The sequence below is a fragment of the Rhipicephalus microplus genome, unplaced genomic scaffold, assembly GCF_043290135.1.
Source record: "Rhipicephalus microplus isolate Deutch F79 unplaced genomic scaffold, USDA_Rmic scaffold_72, whole genome shotgun sequence".
Lineage (NCBI taxonomy): Eukaryota > Metazoa > Arthropoda > Arachnida > Ixodida > Ixodidae > Rhipicephalus > Rhipicephalus microplus.
In genome coordinates this window covers 365,563-387,377 of record NW_027464645.1, presented here as the reverse complement: position 1 = coordinate 387,377, position 21,815 = coordinate 365,563, and the positions used below count along the sequence as shown (strand labels likewise).

The following is a 21,815-nucleotide window of genomic DNA, read 5'->3' as shown; positions in this document are numbered from 1 at the left end:
TACATACATACATACATACATACATACATACATACATACATACATACATACATACATACATACATACATACATACATACATACATACATACATACATACATACATACAACGTACGTACGTAGCGCTGAGAGCTCTGCACCGTTGCTTTCGTGAGATCGGCCGCTGCAAGTTTGTACTCCCCCCCGCCCGGCCCCACATCCTTTCAGTCATCGCATGCTTCAGAAAGCTGCGTGCACGTACGTCGAAGGCTGGACACGCTAGATGCCCATAAACCGTACCGTCGTGTTGGCTTGTGTTTCGACTTTTGCTGGCACTGCTGTCGGCGCCCTATTCATTCTACAGCAGATAATTATTTTATCGCCATTCGCTCGTGCCGCAAGGGTCGTGCTCCTGCTGGAGCGCGCGTATGAATTTTTCATTGCTGCTTCTCCTAACGCTTCATGCAGTGACTGTGCTTGTAGCTCTTTCGTGCGTTGAATGGTTGAGATATTAGGCAACTTCACTTTATTTAATGGTGCGTTCGCGGCAGTTCTGCGGACTCAGGCCGCCCGCCGTTTCCGATGGCAGCCCGGGTCTGTAGAGCTGCTGTGGACGTCCTACTAAATCTGCCAGTTATCTTCCTTTACTACCACCCCGTTTCCTTTGTATGCTGTGGCGCTTTGTCATGCTGACGTGGGTAATGGTCTCAATCGTGCATTTCAGCACCCTGCGAGAATCACCATTCGGCCGTCTGCTTTACATATGGCTGTGAAGGTGCACCATATACCACGTTGCGCATATGCTTACACAACGCTGTGTGCGAGTACATATAGCTGGATTATAACAGTCTGCCACCGCGCGTAATCGTGTTGCCGTTGCGTTTTTGAACTTGGTGATGTTTCTCACTATGAGATAACTGCTTCATACATCACGAATGCATTTTGTGTACGCAGATCTACCAAGGCTACCGTTTTGCATTTCGCGCATTTTTTTCGCTTCTAGTAATGTACGTTCGTCTCGGTCACTAGCGCGAGTGATGATGTGTGATTGTGGGTAACAGAAGCGTCCAGCTTTGCAGTATTGCTGTTTAATGGCTTCTGATTTTCGACACCCTGGTCGTAACAACTACGCAATTTCTGTGGACGTTAGCACATCAGCCTTAGAGGTGCCATTTGATGCGAGTAATTCTGGATGTTCAAACTTTTTGTGACGCTTCTTGCAATGTACGAAACACCCAGCTTACTCTGTAAAAAAAAAAAAAGCTCCATCGCGTAAAGAATGAAGAATTTGTATTTTTAGTGGTAAAACCTACCCCGCTTCGTCTCGTACAACAACGTACAACGGGAATCCCGAACGCATCTTAGCATCAGATCGTATATTGTTCGTTATAACGGGAGTTTATGCCTAGAAAGAAAGGGTCGCCTTCGCTGGCGCGCAACGTACTGCGTAACGGACGGAGGAGATGATCGAAAAATAACCGAGCTTTTTTCGCAGACTCGGCTCTAATCTCTATTTCATGATGCAACAAGCACCGCACGGCCGAGCCTGGTCGATTGAGTCGAAAATCACGACACACTCTTGGTCTAAGAGTAGTAGCTGCGTGTATATTTGCCAGTACAAGCGTCCGCTAGGAAGAATCAGCGAAAAATTCGATATCACTATGCAGTGGTGTATCTAGAGGATGGAGCGGGCCCATGCCCCCCCCCCCCTTTTCGCCTTTATTTTTGCTTTTTGGCATACAGCCACAAAATGACATTCGACTACATCTGTTCCCTCTCCCCCCTTTTCACTGCAGATCAAGGTGGTGCCCCCCCCCCTCCGTAAAAAGTTTCTGACTGCGCTCCTGTCACTATGTTAACAATTTTCGATACGGGCCTTCTACGAGAATAGTGTACGCGTAGAACTCCGCCATCGCAGCTGGTTTATCGGCCAACATTCAAGACTAGGTTCAAGCTTCAATCAATCAATCAATCAATCAATCAATCAATCAATCAATCAATCAATCAATCAATCAATCAATCAATCAATCAATAAAAGTGCAGACAGTTGCTGTAAGAACCACCCGACGACGAAGCCTTTAGCGGGTGAGTGTATGTGAATGACTATTGAGATCAATTCGCCTCTATAGATTCACGATCAATTTCAGATCAAGCGGCCACAAACGAGATTAATTCGTCATTAGACTTCCTGCCTGTACCGGCAGTTGACACAAATGTCTGCAGCGAGTGCCGTCAGCTTGTTGCCTGCTTTCATATGTAGGGAACAAGCACCGCCGAAGTACAGGCGGGAGGAGATCTGCGAGGCGCTGGTGCCTTCTATTGCGCTGCGCAAGAGTCGACCGCATGTGCAGGAGGCATCATTGACAATAATAAGTAATTATTGTGATAAGTTCTTAGAATCCTAGATATTGATGTTAATTATGTTATTTTAGACATTCTCGAATCATTTCTACCCGAATTCGAGGATTGTTATCCGTGCTTTTAGGCCTGCAGTGAGCGCTTGATTGTGAGCGTAATTCGCAACGTGAGGTCTATGAATAAACAAGCTGGGCCCTGGAAGTCCTACACTCATAAAAAGACAGACAGACAGACAGACAGACAGACAGACAGACAGACAGACAGACAGACAGACAGACAGACAGACAGACAGACAGACAGATAGACAGATAGATAGGTAGATAGATAGATAGATAGATAGATAGATAGATAGATAGATAGATAGATAGATAGATAGATAGATAGATAGATAGATAGATAGATAGATAGATTGGATGGACGGACGGACGGACGGACGGACGGATGAATGATTGGATAGACGGAAGGACGGATGAATGAATGGATAGACGGACAGACGTATAGATAGATAGATAGATAGATAGATAGATAGATAGATAGATAGATAGATAGATAGATAGATAGATAGATGGATAGATAGATGGATAGATGGATAGATGGATGGATAGATAGATAGATAGATAGATAGATAGATAGATAGATAGATAGATAGATAGATAGATAGATAGATAGATAGATAGATAGATAGATAGATAGATAGATAGATAGATAGATAGATAGATTGATAGATAGATAGATAGATAGATAGATAGATAGATAGATAGATAGATAGATAGATAGATAGATAGATAGATAGATAGATAGATAGATAGATAGATAGATAGATAGATAGATAGTGAAGAAGAGAAGGGGTCTTCAATAAATAATCAGTGAAAAGGTTGGAGCTTAACTACGGCTCTGTACACCTACATACGCGAAAGCAGTAAGACCAGGGTACAGAAGAGTGAGCCGAACTGCTCTAGTGTCACGTTTCCCGCTGCTTTCAGTCGGTTTCTCGAGGTCTGGCGCTGTTTATTTTTTTTCTCGGCCTGATTTCGTTGTACCGCCCCTCCGCTTTCATTACACTTTGCCGAGTTCGCGCGGATGGCGTAAACAACTGCGCTACAGCCAACCCTTCGTCGAAGCTAACGAAGGACATAAGGAATAGGAGAGGAGGGTGCGTGGGGTCGTATTGCGCAAGCGAGGTAAAGGCGGCGCCTATAATTTAGCCTAGGTCACCCTACTAGTGCCAGCCGAGACATATATAGCAGTACGCTTCGTCCAGACCTAATAAGGCGTTGGCTTTCACTCGGAACCGCCGACTCGATAGTACTACGAATCGTCTCGTCTTTGCTTTCAGGTCGTCTGTGTTGCTAAGATCAGCGTCGTCCTTTCGATGAATGGGCGTTTGCTTTCTCTTTCTTTTCTTTTCCCAACTTTTTAGACGACAAGGACATTGTGCACTGTTTCGCTCTACCCTGCCTTGCCTTTTATGAGATCAATGTTGTTATCGTAGCGGGAAAATGGCCCTCGCTGTCTTCGATCGCGCTATCTTGGGCGTGTCGTTCGCTCGAGCTCGTTGTGAATACGAGCCAATCCGTCCTTCGGCGTATAGGAGGAAGAAAGTTTAAGTGGAAAGACAGGGAGGTTAGCCAGTTCTTAGACCGGCTGGCTACCCTGTGCTGGGGAAAGAAGTGAGGGTAATGAAAGATGTTAAAAAGAAATGTTGCGAAGAGAGAGAGAAATTACAAAAAAAAATGCGACAGAGGGAAAGCAACATCAAAGAGTATAAGACACTAAAGTCTGTCTCTGAGGCCAGTTGTCCGCAAGAAGCGTAGCAAAGCTTTCAAAGCCTTCTGGGCTGAGGATGGGTTCGGCCAATGACCCAGAATCCTTTGTTCTGACAAAGGCCGATCGTCTAGTCTATCCAGAGCTGCAGTGAGTTCTTGTCTCTGCGCGTTGAAATGGGTGCACTCACACAGAAGGCGCGCGATGGTTTCTTCGCAGCTGCAGTAGGTGTATGTAGGAGAGCTGGCCATTCCAATGAGATAAGAGTATGCGTTCGTGAAGGCCACTCCAAGCCACAGGCGGCATAGAAGAGTCTCCTCAGCTCGAGATATCCTTGGGGGAAGATGAAGCTGCAGATCGGGATCCAAGTTATGCAGGCGCGCGTTTGTGAAGTCTGATGAGTTCCACTGTACCAGTGTGAGGTCACGCGCAAGCGAACGAAGTCTTGTAGCTGCGTTGGTTCTTGAGAACGGGATGGCTGTGTATTGGGTACCATCGTGTGCAGATCTAGCGGCCTTATCTGCGCGGTCATTGCCATATATACCGCAATGACCTGGTATCCACTGATACACTATGCTGTGCTGTTTTTCTATTGCTTGGTGATGAAGAAGCCTTATTTTAGCTACTAACTGTTCATTAGGTCCATGGCGAAAGGGTGACATAAGACATAGAAGAGCTTCCTTCGAGCCCGAGAAGATAGACCAAATTCCCGAAGGTTCTTCCACTATAAACTCCAGAGCTGCACGTATGGCGGCGAGTTCTGCAACCGTCGACGACGTCAAATGCGATGTCATGAACTTAATTGTGATGTGCCTCGCGGGAATAACCACCGCCCCTGCAGAGCTTACTGAAGACACCGAGCCATCCGTGTAAATGTGAAGGCGTCCGTCGTGCTCCTCTTGCAGGAAGAGTAATGTGGCCTGTTTCAGGGCTAGATGCGACGACTTTTTTTTATTTTGGATGCCAGGAATTGTAAGAAGGGCTTTGAGTGGGCGTAGGCACCATAATGATATCGGCGGCCATGCTGCATGCGTGAAGTGCAATGGAAGCACTGCGCAATGCTGAGCTACAGTTGCGCTGAACGCTGAGTGGGGCCTAGAAGTTCGAAGTGAGGCGAGGTGATGAGATGGAAGCCGAGCGAAATGTCTTATGTGCATTCTCAAAGCGCATACGCGGATGTATGCGTTGACTGCATAATCACGCGCAATAGTGCACACTTGCAGTGCATGGGAGGGTTTCTATTTTGACGAAACCTCGACAACCTTGGTAGACAGCTAACAAAGGGGCTGACGGGAAAGCGGGTTAGGGTAACCACATCATGCGAACTACGGATGCTCAACGAATCTTTTGCCCTTTCATTATTCTCTCAGAAACACCGAGCCTTAAATATCTGGGGTTTCACGTGCCAATACGATTGTGAGGCTCGTCATAGTGTAGGGCTCCGGAGATTCCAACCCTCTGGTGTTTTTTCACGTGAACTGACATTGCACAGCACACTGGGCTCTAGCATTTCACATCCTTCGAAATACGACCATCGTGACCGCGTCGGTTGCCCGAAAATATGGAGAACCCAAACTCACCAAAATACTGTTCACCCGAACTGACGGCTTGATCTGAGGCTGAGTGAGTTTGCCGACCTACGCGTGGCCGAAATCGGGACCTTAGAGTCAGTAACCGACCACAGTAATCACTGTACCTCCGGGGTGGTGTAACAATAGGCCTGGAGTGTCTTGAGTGTGTTCTTTATGCGAACGTAATGATCTCGGTGTACCCTCGCAGCGGCGCTGTTCCACGTCGCGCCTGTGTGGTCTGCAAGTATATCTGGTGTCACGCAATGGCAGGTTCCCTGTATCACCGCTAAGGGCGCTTGCGGTGATGATGATGCGACGATCATGATTTCATCAGGCGACCACAGACACTCGCGGCCACTAGGGCACGCCGCGCTCATACTGTCCATATAACTAATGGCAAGCTATGCATATACGCTGTTTACCACGGGCTTACTGTCAATCGACTTGAAAGACAGACAGATTCTAGAACAAAGCGTGTATTTCGTTTGGACAAGCCATACACGTTTTCCCTAAACATTGACGTATCCGCAAGCTTGAACAACTGAGAGGGGGGGGGGGGGGTGCTCACTGGAAGACGTACATATAAATGAAAGGGGCAAACCGAAACGTCTCTGGTTCCACTTTCACTCTGAAGCAACACAAAACATTGCTCGCATCAAGTTCAGGACTATTCGGGAAGATGCTGGTCCTGTTGAGCATGTGAATTCGGATTCCATTGAAGTGCGCACCGCCACTTTATTTTAGACGGATAAACTCAACTCGCTATCCCAGATGAGTTGAGCAAACGTTGGCATCGTTAAAACATCACCCTGCTTCGTCGTCGCAACAGTGTACATCTCGCCCCGCCGCAGTGGTCTATAGTGGCCAGGTAAGGCCTGCTGACCCGCCGGTTGCGGGATCGAATCCCGGCTGCGGCGACTGTGTTTCCGATGGAGACGGAAATGCTGTAGGCCCGTGTGTTCTGATTTGGGCGCACGTTAAAGAACACCAGGTGGTCCAAATTTCCGGAGCCCTCCACTTTATACGGCGTCTCTCATATACACATGGTGTTTTTGGGACGTTAAACCCCACATATTTTTATTTAAAAAAAAATCAACATATCAATCAAATAACAGCCAGTCCGAAGAATCACAGCCAGTCGCCTAAAAGAGAGAGAGAGAAGAGAGAGTAAGGGGGGAGATGGAAAAACAGAGAAATCGAAGTTAGGAAGCTATCGATCCATATAATGTTTTTGAACGTTCGACGGTATCTCACGTTCTGCGGCACGTTCTCCACGAAACTCGCGGTGACGCGTGATATTTTTGCGTCTAGCGGTCATTTGCACGTCGTTAGCAATGGGTATGTCCTTATTGACGCCAGGTAACACCAAATTACATGGCTGGTGTGCGTGCGTGCGAGTGCGCGCGTGTGTGTGTGTGTGTGTGTGTGTGTGTGTGTGTGTGTGTGTGTTTGTGTGTGTGTGTGTGTGTGTGTAGGTATTGTAGAGGTTTATGGTTTGCAATTAGGCCAGCCCTAATTAGGAAGCGTGGAACGAACGTGAGAGGCCAGCGATTGGCGTGTTTCTAGAGAAATACCCGAGCTCTACCACTCGATCAGTCCATGTAGCCGGTGTGGTTTAACGATGTATTTCAAAATGGTCAATTAGATAGGACTGTAGAATGCGTTACTCGGCAGCCATTTTTCGACGGGTTTCGATTCGCTTGATTATATAACTGTCACTCTTTCTCAGTGAACTTTTGTGAATTGCTAGGTTGCACACGACGTCATAGAGACAGTCTTTAAATGTACTGGTTTTTGAAAATGGCGGCTATGAGGACGCCAAGGCTGCAATATTGCGTTGCGGTTAACGCGCTTCAACGTGTTCACGACACTGCCGGATCGTTATGGGCTTCTGAGGTTGCGCATCGATACAACTTGCGTGCCATGTACTGATAAGCATTAATTTGACAGTGAAAACATCGCGTCCCGCCATGCTGGTACTTGAACATGGTGGCTTCAGTGACGTCAACCCAAGCCATATCAACCTTTCCAGAAGATTTGTTCTCAAGTTTGCTGTACCCGTGTACTGCATTATAAAAATTTAATGAGAATGGAAATATAGCTATTTGTTAGAGAGAAATAAAAGAAAAGAAAGAAAGAGAAAGAAATAAAGAAAGAAAGAAAGAAGGAAAGAAAGAAAGAAAGAAAGAAAGAAAGAAAGAAAGAAAGAAAGAAAGAAAGAAAGAAAGAAAGAAAGAAAGAAAGAAAGAAAGAAAGAAAGAAAGAAAGAAAGAAAGAAAGAAAGAAATGGTCCTACATATACGGTGGTTCTTCCGTGGATTACATGCACCTTTCATTTCTCCGATGTAACGATATATCCAACTTAGGTATTCTGGAAGTTTTCGTCACAAAATTTCTTTGGCGCGTTTACTTATTTAATTTTTACTTGCGAAGAACGAGTGCATTTCCCTGTGTTTTTTTTTTTTTGGTCAGGAGGAAACGACCGGTTGCATTTTTACAACATGTCGCCGTTTCACGATTATATATGAGAAAGAGAACCTCTCCGAAAGCGGGTACTTGAATTGACAGAACCCGTTACTCATTCGTCTCGCACCACCTCTCAGCGACGACGACGACGACGACGACGACAAAGACGACGACGACGACGACGACGACGATGATGATGATGATGATGATGATGATGATGATGATGATGATGATATTCCTTGGTTCATCGGCACCTACCGATTCAGGGGGATCGGTCAAGAGTCGGGCGGATTACACAGGCTGCATTTTACAGGTGTTTGTTTCAAACGTTAATTACGATTTTGCACAACTTCCCAATGACCAAAGACAATTATATTCGCAGAGACGTTCATTCTTCGTCACTGAGGGATTTTTCATTGATACAAAAATACCATCTTAGGGTTCTGCTGGCTTTCATTGTTTCGTTACTGATAATCGGATAGTAAAATAAATATATCATTTAACTAAAGCATGTAGTTAAGTTTCCACATAGACCTTAATGGAAAAATCCGCCTACTACTCAGACAGTCCGCTCCATTGGGTATGTGCCGTGGTCATAAATATAGGACAGCAACAACAAGTTTAAGGACACGCTCTGTTCCTGCTGAAAACACGAAGAGGCACGTGGATGCAGCAAAGAAATTAACCGAACCATAAAACAGTGTACGTCAGCAAACATTCTGAACTAATTTTTACTGTTTGGTTCCTGTTCGGAAAAGCAGCAGTTGATACGAGTAAGGTTTGCTTGCACCCACTTGAGACGAATGCAGTGGCTTTGTTCCTCGTAATTTTAATAGGGCATGCATCGCATCGGACAGGTTTTAATGCGTGTTACGTAAGCAAATGAAATTTCAAAGGGGTCGCACGAAACATGATGTTTTACGAAACAAAATGTTTTGAGCAGGTGCCACGTACGAACTGCAGTTAACATACAAATGCGGGAAATGATGGTGGTAATACGCCGTCTGCAACTGTTGCTCGTCAAAGCGATATGGCACACCGCACAGCGGGCTTACATCGGTCTCCTCCACATCCATGTTTTCTTTGTTGTATTTTTTTCGCTCCCCACTATACGACGCTACAGAGGCGGCATTTCAATTAAGGAAATAAGCCTGTTCTGTCCTGCAAATCGCTCATGGTCGCAGCAGTCGTGACGGTAACACTAGCTCTAGCGGGACGTTGCATAAGTATTCACGTTAAACGCGCTTAGCCCGCGTTGTTCGGTGGGCAAGTGTAATTATCGGTGAAATGTTGCTCAACAGCATTTCACAACGCGGCCGTTGTAGAAAGCAGCGTCCATGCTGCTTGCACTGATGAAAACGCCGTGTTTTCAATCTCCACGCCGCATTGCGTAAGTATATTTCTTACTGTTCGGACTGTCGATTTGCTTATAATTTTACCCGCTTTGGTCGGGTGCGTCTTGCATACATTCGGCGTGTTCGGGACGGCTACTGGAGAACAGCGGTAACGAAGAAAAGGAGTTGCGAGAGGAAACGTTTTAAAATTCCGTGCTTTGCGAGAAGCAGCGCAATTGCATGCGAGAAGATTAGTTTGCTTTGATTATTGCTCAGTCCGCCACGGTGAGTCGGGGGTTACAACGCTCGGCTGCTCAATCAAAAGGTCGTGGCTTCCATCCCAACTCTGACAGTAGCATTTCGGTTAAGGCGATATGTTAGAGGCCCTTGTTAGGTGCGATGTCAGTTCACGTTAACACGGCATGGTTGCGATTTCCGGAACCGTCCACTAGGGCGTCCGGAACAATTATATCGCAATTTTAGGACGTGAAACCCAAGATATTATTTTTAATTAATTTTAAGCGGCGCATGGCGCAACGCCCATAATGAGAGGTGTCCAGCCTGTCCCTATGCGGGATCCTTTGTCGGTAATGTTTGTTGCTCTTTCGCTGGAGGTCAGCATGCTCGAAAAAAAAAAATCTTGCACCTTCACGAAGCCAGTGATGACGAGTAGCCTATGCGAAGTCCGTAATGTCTACGTTCAAGTCGCCTACCGGTATAAAACGCTTGTGCTTCTAGGTGTCTTATATTGTTCTGTTGCAAGTAGGATGAATATTAGTTTATTGTAAAACGTTTTTGTCTGAGATTCTATGGATATCCACTTGACGGACGTAGACAAGAATATGCCCTAAGGAGCTTCACCCCTGAAATTTATTGTAATAGCAAATTTGAATCTACATAGTTTGCATTGACGTCACTATGGCCACCATCTTAGGGAACCAAGCTGGTTGAGATGCTACGTGATTTCAAACGGTGACATCAGATTAGTGCCACTGCCGCTTCCGTTCCTTTGTGAGCTCCCTTGGCGTGGCTCGCGAAGAGAAGAGAATGGGGACAGCCCAAAAGAACGCCGGAACCCAATGACTATGCCTCCTTGTCTGCACTGCCACTCTCAAATGAGACAAAAAGTAATGGTTTCCGCCATCTTAGGGCACCCAGCGCAGAGATCCTGTCTGTGACGTCACATTCAAGCTATGTATACACAGGTGTTGGGTCTGATTTGACCCAACACCTCTGGTAAAGAATTCCCGCAGAACCACTACAAATCGGCTTAATGGTTGCTGTTGCACCAAGATGTGATTCAACAGCAGTGTTATCAGAAACTTTGATAGGTCGCCTAAAAAAATTAGAAACCTGAGTTCTCAGGTTCTTCTATCAAGGATCCTCAGCGCGAACATAATAATTTTTTTTCCTTTTCACTCTGCGTTTTATTGCTTTAGGCGCCGTGCGAATAAGTCGAATGCCACGAGTTTGGTTCTTGGCGTCGTTAATGAAATGAGCGTGCTCTAAGGACACGTGGCGTTGCGCTGATTTGAGGCGGCGCTCGGTGGCGCGCAAGGAAGCTCATCATTAACGTTTATGGAAGGTTCATCGCGTATTCAAGTCACCCGCGCCCCGGAGGGGACTTCGTACGCCTCCGCACCCGGTGTCCCAGCGCGGCTCGCGCAATATGTGACTACGTGGCTGTCCTCGTTTCCTTTACCTGCCCTTATTGTCCCCTTCCTTCGCCGAAGTCAAGAATGCGGGCATTGCTGCACTGCATCGCCGCCCCTCATCATCAACTTCCAAGATTGCTCTTTCACGGCTGGCCGTCGCTTGCGGCGATAAAGATGGATCTCTCGGCCGTGAGCGCCATTAAGCCACGTACTGCGACGGTGAAAAGAAGGAGGCCCCATATTTAGGACTGGTTGCTTCGATGATTTTGGCGAAGTTGTTTTTAATGGTCATGAAAGTGAGCTTATTCTAATACTTTTAATATGCTGCACGAAGTTTTCGGGCAAATGAGCTTGGCTTGTGATAAATGCTTGTACACCTAAACATCGTTGTAACAAAATCGCACATCATGCAAGAATAGCTTTGGTATACTAAAAATAATAACTTTTGTTTATAACATTTTATTTATGACATCTACTTAAGTATGACTAATAATGAAGTAAATAAATCTTATTTTATATTTGTGTTCTTTACATTGAAGTTTGTACGTCGGATGATTGAAAGGGATGTGAAACAGGGCATGTGGAGAAGAAAGTTTCATAGTACCTTTGCTCAGTCAACAAACTATAGTTTACTCTTTAGCCTTAAAGTATATGTGTCACGTATAGCTTCACCTCATCGATTTTGACAGAACTTTGAAGTGCGGAGACGGAAATAATAAGGTAGCCGAAGACGCGATGTTTGAAAATATGTAAGTTTGTTCCCATTCAAATGATGGAACGTTTTTTTTTTCTTAGAATATAACAATACAGTCCGCTGAGAACAATTTAAACAATTTCGAGCAAAAGTGAAGGTGTGGTTTTTAATATCAATTTTTGATCGACCAACTAGGTTGTTTTTTTGTGTTATGAGCAACGAAATTCATTATACTGAAAATTACTAAACAAATTAAAATGTAGGCGACAATTATTCACATATCAAGGCTGTAAACACGAAGAAGCTACGGCGTTCACAGAAGCAGAAATTAGGCCCCAAATACTAGTGAGTTTCAAAAAACACAGCGTTTTTGGCGAATATATAAAAAATACTTATGTTGCCCAGAATGAGAAAAAATAAAGTGAGCTATTTCTTCATTACTTCTATTTGAGTTCAGCAGAAAGGTACTTGTGGTATGTAACTTGCATCGCTGTTAGCATGTTTGTGAATTCACGAAAACGCACTCTTCGTAAAGTGAACGTCGTCACCCGGCGATGGTTTTCGATTTTTACTTGGTTAAAATATTTTTTTATTTGAAAACAAAATGTGATTTCGGGCTATTCGGTCACACAGGCATAATATACAAAGTTATGAGCAAAATCAGAGATATCAAGTATACCTCGTTTTTTTTTTCTTTCGTGGAATCGTCCAGCTTCAAAGTTCTCATTCCTCTGCTGCTTGCACAGGCTGGCATAGCTGATTTGTCCTTCAGGTGGACCTTTCTGTTTTTTTTTTCTTTCTTTCTAACTCTTCTTTTCTTCTCTTCCTTATTTTAGAAGTAGCTTGCGCGAAAAATTGTCTGAATTTTCACGTCAAAGCCATTTCATTTGCAAGTAGCGCGATTCCGGTCCCGAGTGCATCAGCTAGCTGAACAGGCATTAGGCGCGCGCCGTTCCGAGATTAGCAGGCTGGCGTACAAGAACACGGCCGTGCGTAATATGAAGTCCTGCCGTGGAAGAGACGAAAAATTCGAGCAAACGAACGAGTAGCCCGGGGCGTATTTGTCCGGGCTCGAACGAAGGGTCCTGATCGATCTGGTCGATGCGGCGGTGCGCGCGGACGTCAGGTGCAGGCCGGGTTTGTATTTGTCGTTTTCGCGCTCTCGTATACGCGACGCCGGGAGATTAGCGCGCGCATTCCACGCCGCTCGGAGAAGGGCTTGAGTGGCCCATTTGCGAGACGCCGCCCAGGTCTGGCACTTTCAGACACTTCCGGAATTAAGAGGCGGGAGTTGGAAAGGGGGAAGGAGGATTCTCTTGGCGCGCCAGAGATGCGTGGTGTATTTGTATTTGTTCTCGCAACTCTTACGCCGGCCGCTAGCTAAAAATAATGGAGTACTTGACATTCTTATTTTTTTGTGTGTGTTTTCTTGGGTGGATATCACCAGCCTGCACGGGTTATGTGGAATAAACAGAGAAAGATAAAAAAAGGAGGGAGAAAAAAATAAAATAAAAGTTACGAGAAGAAATGAGCCGAAAGACAGAGATGTTAGACGGTTCCCAAGCCGGCTGGCTGCCTTGGGGTCATAAAAGATGATTGAAAAGAGATCCTATGAAAAGATGGAGTGAAAATGGAGAGGGTAATAAGACGCTGCCTAAAGTCCTTCATTGAGGCCAGTTGCTGGGCCAGGCAAACCCCGCCTATTGCAACATCACAACCACCACCACCCGTAAGAAACGCAAAGGCACACTCAAAGCATTTCGTGCCAGCATGTCAAGACACCTTTCCTCCAACAACGAAGCTCCTCAAGTTCACCTAATACCTTAAAGTTATTCTGAGGGTGAACTGAAGCGGGGACATTGACAGGAAAGACAGGTGACTGTTTTCTCGAAGTTATAGTAATCGCACGCCGGGCTGTTGGCCATTCGGATTCGAAATGAGATGAAAAGATAAACGGCCTGCGGAAGTATATGGAAGTGGCCGGAAAGCAAATGTGCATTTCGCTCGCCTGCTACTCCGCTCTCTTGTTTCTATAAGAGAGCAGAATCCCACTCCTTGTTGGTTGTCAGATATAGGCATTTTTTCATTATTTTAAAGCAGCTGCTAGTACTTGTTCCTCCATATAAACTTGATGGAACGGTAGCTTGGTCTAGCTGGAGATTTACCATGGACTTATTTTGTGCAGCTCCAAGTGAACCAGGGCAGTTGAGAGGACGGCGCTGGTGTTGCGACCTCTTATCCTTTCTTGTTCACTTATTGCTGCACAAATATGTCGGTTTTCCGTTTGAAGAAAGCAAGTACAAGGAAGAATAGTGATATGACAAAGTACACACACAAACACACTCGGACATGGGTGCTACTCTCTAACAAAAAAAAAAATAGCGTGTGTGACTCCTTTTCTGGTATTCTTTACTTGCCATGTATATGACCCCTTTTAAAGAAGCATGTTAACCCTTTTGTGGGTAACACTACTCTCAAAAGAGAGTGTAATGACTCCCACAGGGAGTACACGTGCCTCTCTAAGCCAGAACGCAAAAAAAAAAAGAATATGAACTACTCTTTTTTATATGTTTTGGTACACGTTTTGGCACACGTTTTCGTACACGTTTTGGTACACGTTTTGGTACACGTTTGGTACGTCTTGGTACAAATTTGTTTGTTTGGCCAAAGAGCTTCCCAATGTCCTTGTTTTCGATGATGGCGGGATTATCAAGTTTCGACACTCTTTCGCCTGCTTCGCGTTTAGCTGACGATCGCTGTTAGTTTTATAGCTGATAAATATGATGTTGCGAAAGTTTTCATTAAATATTCTTTACCTTGAGGTTCGCGCGTGTCCGCACTTTTTATGTGGCAGTGCATATATGCGCGGTCAGACGTACGCCATTAGCTTGGAGCCGAATGAAGTCTGGGCATCATGCCGCGTAAATTGGAGGCAGCCATTACTGTCTCAAAAAAAAAAGAAAACGGCTGCGGGCTTCTTTCTGCTGCGTCGCTGGAGTCGCGCGCCCATTGAACTAAACAGGAAGACGCAGCACAAGGACTTGTTCTTTTTCTGCGGATGTGGGAGCAACACGCTGCGTGCTATAGAGCGTGTTCCGCAGTACATTACTAAAGCTTTATTGCGATGACAATTACATGAACACCCACACCGAGATTATGCCGTCGCCGTCATGTGAATTATTCAGCCATAATCGATAATGCCACCCTGCGCATCGTATGCTATACGGGCGAGCTGCGTCGCTCGAGCAGCAGCTGCGAACTTAGCTCTTAAGGGCGTGGTCTCAAGCGCTGATGCGCGCGCTATATCGACAGACGTCAGGCCACTGCTAGCAAACTTGATGTGCTCTCACCGCTTTTTCCGCGTTCGCAGGACAGAGAGCTTGAAAACCGCTTCGGTTCCTGGGGCGGCCGTCTTTTTTAAAACCATGTGCTTTGTTCAGTTACGGAAAAACGAAACCGAAAGAGTCAGTGGTTAGCCTAACTTCGTATAACCTTCTAATTTGCTGTTATTGCGCTCACTGCTTAGCCCAGCCGTGTGTACATACATACATACATACACACACACATACATGCATACATACATACATACATACATACATACATACATACATACATACATACATACATACATACATACATACATACATACATACATACATACATACATACATACATACATACATACATACATACATACATACATACATACATACATACATACATACATACATATCGTTTCTTATTTATGGCGTGATTTGACGTGCTCTTACTCTTTCTTACTTTTTGTGAGACCCTCTCTCTCAGCGTTATATTATACTGTGCGACTGAAAACAGGGATGGCGCTGTTTACTGTTACTTCTCTCCTTATAAATCGTTTCTCCCTATACCCCGTTTTCCCAATTTCTCGCGCGTAGCACTTCATTCAATTTCACCTTTTCCTCGCCACCGTTTGCTGGTCTTTGGGACGCTCGTTTGATCCAGTTGATCGATTCTCCGCCGCACGTCGGAGACGTCGACAAAGCGCGCGATGCCGGCGAACTACACAGATCAGCCGCTAAGCAGCGGCAGGGCAACAGCGCCTTCCCGTTCGAGACCTGTAACTCCCGACAACGGAAGGATTTACGGTGAAGCTCCTCCAAGGGCCGTCTAGTGGGGACGATCTTTTGTAGAAGGAAAAGAGGAGGTAAAGGAGGAGGCGAATGGAGTAGTGACTCGTAATGATCGCACGCTACACAATAGGAGGGGGAGAAGCAATTAGGAGTCGGCGTAGCTTCTCTTTTGTTTTATTGGAGCGGTGGTGGCCTTCCACTTTGGTGAGGCCGTGTATCGTTTCGACTCGGGCTGCGAGCTTCCGGTCCGCAGTTTATTTGACCACCGCATAGGGTCCCTGATGGCTTATAGCCTTCGTTACTCACACTATGTATGTATGTATGTATGTATGTATGTATGTATGTATGTATGTATGTATGTATGTATGTATGTATGTATGTATGTATGTATGTATGTATGTATGTATGTATGTATGTACGATGTATGTACGATGTATGTATGTATGTATGTATGTATGTATGTATGTATGTATGTATGTATGTATGTATGTATGTATGTATGTATGTATGTATGTGTGTGTGTATGTATGTATGTGTATGTGTGTATGTATGTATGTGTGTATGCACATATGCACGTATGTATGTATGCATAAATATGTGTGTGTGCGTGCGTGTGTGTGTGTGTGTGTGTGTGTGTGTGTGTGTGTGTGTGTGTGTGTGTGTGTGTGTGTGTGTGTGTGTGTGTGTGTGTGATATTCTACTGATCTCGTTTATCGAACCTATTCCAGAGGCGGGAAGTCCAACAGGCCTCCTTTTTTTCTATAAAACTACATCAGCACATTCGCAAAATGACAGTATGTGCTCGAACGCTTTGCCAATGGCCATTTAGTACCAAAGTAATTGAAAGTAATTGTTTCTAGTGGAAAATTCAGGGTAAGACAGGGTTGCCAACAAGTTTGATTATTTTCACATGAATTGATCACACAGTAGCACGTCCAATCTTTCGAATAACACAGCTAACTCATTCACTCACTCACTCACCTCCTAGGTCTCTATTACTTGCACGACTTTTTGTGCCTATGTTTCAAGTCTGAGAATAAAAGTAGCCAACACGAACGACAGCAATATTCCACTGACATGCACGCACAAGAATACAACCGAATGTCGAAGAGCACCACGCTACTAACAACATCGTGGACAGTTGGGTCAGTTGATAAGTTGGCCAGCATTCTGTTGACGGTCGAGCTTTGTGCGGTTGTCTTTTTTTTTTCTGTGTCTGTTTGCAGGTTACATCTTCAAGTACATTACCGTACTACGTTTTTTTTTATTGGTTCCGTTCGCTAGTTCAATTTCAGCCTTTTCAAAAGGATGCAAGTTCGGCCACTCAATTGTAGCCTGCCGTGAACGCGTGTGTATGTTTGGCCTCGTGTTCACCAGAAAAAAAAAGTAAGAATAATGGTTTCGTTTGTGAATGGCTGTTTTTGATTGCGGAACGACTCGGAGTGGCGCTCCCTTTTGAATACCGCAGTCCCACTTTCCAACGGCGCTTCTAACTCGGCTTCGGGCCTCCTTTGAAATGGCGGCGAATGCGGAAATGGAGGAAGGAAGGAAGGAAGGAAGGAAGGAAGGAAGCGCATATAGCTTGCCTAAAAAATGATGCGTTTCGAAGTTGTCGTTTTGCAGGAAAAATTCGCCACGCTGGGCAGCAACACAGCCAGCCTTTGAACGTAAGGACTACCTATCTAACAGACACCGCCAAAATGGAGACCTTTTTGTTGGTCCGGGAAAACAGAAAGTGCTCGCCGATTTTGGGAGCTACAGCACGCGACTTTTGAGAACATTTCGCATGGAGAGTGCGGTTGTGAAGCGTGAAGAAACGGAATAAAAGAACGGCGCAACTGCAATCGTGTAATCACTAGGCGGTACTTCGACTCATTAATGTTGTTTTCAGTGGAGTTTTATGACTATAGTTCTGAGTACGTATGTATTTAGCTTAAATTAACCTTGATTTCTAAAAACGGGTGCTTTGCAAACGAATGTGAGCATGAGAAATCTTTCGCATAGGTTGTAGGGGTTTTCGAGGCTACTCGACCCAGAACACCGCAGTGAAAATGCGGAGCCACAACAGGAACCGGGTTTATTCCGCTAAGCCTCAGCCTCAACTGTCCGCTGCCAGTGGCTGTCCAGAGCTACGTCGAGAGAGAGAGAGAGTATGAAAGGCGATCCGGTACGGGAGGTGTACCGACATTTAGTACTGAAGTAATTGTTACTAGTGGATCTTCTACGGGGACTTCACACCTCCCTGGGATGCCGGCGTCGCCAGCGTTCAACGACTGCTACGTGGAGGAGTGGTCGCCACCCAAACGTGAGAGGTCCGTGCGGCTACAACGGCAGAGGATGATGCAGCGAGACGTTTACTACGACCACGGCACCGTGCAACAATGTCAGCGCCAGGAGGTCTACTTTGACTACTCTGGGCCCGCTGTCTCAGGGGCACGCGGCAGCCGCTGGCAGCGGGCAGTTGAGGCCGAGGCTTAGCGGACCTGGTTTCTGGTCTGGCTCCGCGTCTTCTTTGTGGGTTTCTGCGCCGAATAGCCTCGATACCCCCTACAATGTGTAGCAGAGTGATGCGTAGCATGAAGAGTCATTCTGTTGGTTCGAAACGCGTGGTTCCAAACACTCTAAGAAAGAAAAGTAGTTTAACCTTTTTTACTTGTAAGTCCTTGCTGGTCATGGCTCTTCTTGTAGATAATTATACCCTCGTTGCAGAGTCATGAAAATCAAAAGACATTTAACGTATTTCTTTAAAGAGAGCCATGTATACGGGGCAAATCAGCATCCTTGAGAAGAGCAAGACATTCTGTTTTTTTTTTAACTTTTTCGCAAATCACCGAGCTTCCTTGCACACTGCAATAGAGGATCCAACGCCCCTAGACCCTGACTTTGGTACAATTCTTCAGTATTACAGGGACAATAGAAAACTCTATCCAGCACCGCATAAGAAACTCACAGCACTAGAATCGGAGCAATTGCGCAGAATCCAAACACATACACAAACTTACACAGGCTCCATGTATTCTACCCCACAGCATACAAAGATATATGTCCGTGGTGTGGGGCCACACCAACTCTGTTTCACATCACGTGGTAGTGTACGCGTCACAATGAAGAACACCACAACATGAACAACACGGAGGAACAATGGGAGGCACTGCTGTCCAGCTCGGCCATCGCTGATCAGCGCTGGCTGGTCCAACAGGAAGAGATGATGGCTAGGGCCAGCGGAGCCCTGGAATAGAAGCCCGAGCATTTGGAATGCTCCGTGTTATGCACAAATAAAGTTTTCTCTTTTTCTTTCTTCAGAATGTTTTGTGATCTGCTTCAATATACATGCACGTTAAAAATACACCAGTTTGATTCAATTGATCTAAAACCCTCCTGTCCGAGTTATGATTGTCCCAGAGTGTTTCCTTCAGACGTGAAGCTCCAAGAATTGCCTGAGTAGGGCTGACAGCTGAACATTGTTTACCAAGCGCAATGTTCAAATAGAAGCTGACGAACTGCGTCAGGAAGAAAGCGTTAGTTTGTGGCGCGTAAAATTGGGGCGTACCCGTGCACATCAAACAAGCGACTCGTTTGCTTTAGTAATGCATCCGTGTCTATTTCGATTCGCCTCATATCGCGCGAGTCAGAACGCTGGCTACATGTGTGCTATCAAGAGAGATAGCAAATCTCATTGTTTTATACCGGAGGACACATCGTTGTTTGTACTTTTCTCAGTGTAAGTAACGCAGCAACGTCAATAAGCACTTCCAATTTCGCAGTTTCCTGTCGTGAGCTCTTGTTGGACCATTAGGGTTATTATTAGTAGTATTAGTAGAGTCTGGAATGTGGGGAACACACCTACGCTGAGAGATTGCTTAAGAAACGGGTAATTCTAACAAAATACCTTAATTTTATTAGTTTACGCCTGTTAATATATTTATAGTGATAAAAAAAGAGAGTTAAGTATGAGAAATTGATGAATAGAAACGATGGTTATACAAAATGAAGCGGATAACTTGAACAAAAAAATGTGAAGCAACTTCGAAACTAAGAATTTAGAAGTAATCATATATTTACAGCCTAAATTTCTTTGAACCTTTAATAAACTCCTGCAATGCATCGGAATCCTTCTCGTCATTGTATTCTAAGGACAAAGCAAGCGCGAGAACAACCGGAGACATTCTTCTTTCTATTCCAGACGGTAGTCACGCCTGAATATTTACTTCCGGTCTCGCGAATATTCAGAAAAGTTCTCCTTAAAAAAAACAACCCCAGCGCTTAAATTAGTACTGATTGTGATGTAATCTAGCGCCAATTTAGCCGTCTTATAGCGTTATTGTGCTTATTGAGTAGCTCCCAAAGCAGTTCGAACTCCCACGTTAAATCCTGCGTTAATGTCGCACTTCCGTAAGGCTCAGTGTATTTTCTAAATCCTTCGCTTAATGCATCTGAAAACTTAGCCATTGCTTATCACCAACAACCCAGCAATTGCCGACGCAATCGCGTGCTTGCAGATGCGGTGGCGCCATCTCTCGCGCGGTGCGGGTGTCAGCTGAATGTTTCAAGAAGCGCTTTTCGCGAATTTTTGGTAAATTATTGCAGTTATTTCGTTGTTATTTCTAAAGTTTGTGTTATTTTAGACCTTGTTAGTTTTATTTTGCACTTGTCTTGAGCATTGTTAGCACTTGTTTAGCGGGTCATATTGACCACTGCGTGACCATGCGACATGAGACGGTGTATAAAAGACGAGCCTGGTCCCTAGAGCGTTACGCACCTAAATCAAGCGCGAGATCTTTGGTTCTGGTTAAATTTGAGAGTCATATTGAATACATATGACGTTAAAGCAAGAGTTTACCTAACATAAGAGCCATTTAACTGTCATTTTAATACGTGAAAATAGATCGATCGACCTTACTGAAAGGGCAGACTTTTTTTAGCAGTTGGAATCGTAGCGGCACCAGTTCGAGCAGATCTCAACCTAACGCTGCTTTGTACGTGACCTTTGAGATCCACTCTGGCGGGTTGACGAAAAACGAAGTTAAACCAACGAGTATGCCAAGGCGCACGGGCACCGGTGTGTGATTGCCAGCACCAGACAACTGAGTCAGGGCTCGTTTTGGTCGCTAATAGTACTTCTACGTTTGTAGATATGCGTTTTGGTTATAACGACGTCGATGTCACGGTGGTCAGTTATTTCACTACGTATTGAACCGAAGGTTACTTACAGCGTTCTCACGTGTTTACTCTCGTTTCCATTGCGCAGGTGTCGATACCCGTATGCGATTCAGCCTGGAACCGGGGCGTGGCGAATCCGGCTTTGCCCAGTGGATGGACGCCACGAAAATCGTCGTCCGGCTACCCGACGGCATTCCGGCAGAGTTTCGAAAGAAGGTGAGCGTCGTGCAGTTGTAAATGTGCGCGTACGAAAAATTGGGACCTCGAAGGTGCGGTTGCCGTATGCGTATTTATAGGCACTGTTTTCCAATATTTGATGCTCTCTCAGTCATGGACTTGTGCATGCGTGTGTGCGTGTGTGTGTGCGTGCGTACGTGCGTGCGTGCGTGTGTGTGTGCGCGTGTGTGTGTGCACGTGTGGGTGTGCGCGTGTGTGTGTGCGCGTGTGTGTGCGCGCGCGCGCGCGCGTGTGTGTGTGTGTGTGTGTGTGTGTGTGTGTGTGTGCGGAGGGTGTTTGTGAAAGTGCAGATCTGAATTCCTTGTACTTAGCATTTAGGAGGGTGCAGCGGGCTATGAGAAAGAAATAAAGGGGGATGGAAAGGAAGAAAGAAAAAGAAAGAGCGAAGGAAAGAAAAAATAAAAGAAGGTATAAATTAAAAAAAAATAAGTGTGCTGCTTACACAGGATGCTGGAAGTATTGTGACAGAGTTTCGCGCTTGTCTTGTGC

General features: G+C 45.4%; 1 protein-coding gene across 2 annotated transcripts in view; it reads left to right on the top strand.

The window, feature by feature from the left end:
- Positions 1–21,815, top strand: part of LOC119173912 (uncharacterized) — a 228,424-nt gene that overhangs the window by 174,862 nt on the left and 31,747 nt on the right. For both annotated transcript variants that reach the window (XM_075885122.1, XM_075885123.1), the window contains one exon: positions 21,178–21,305. In XM_075885122.1, coding sequence (XP_075741237.1) covers positions 21,178–21,305 — 128 coding nt within the window. The remainder of the gene's footprint in view (positions 1–21,177; positions 21,306–21,815) is intronic.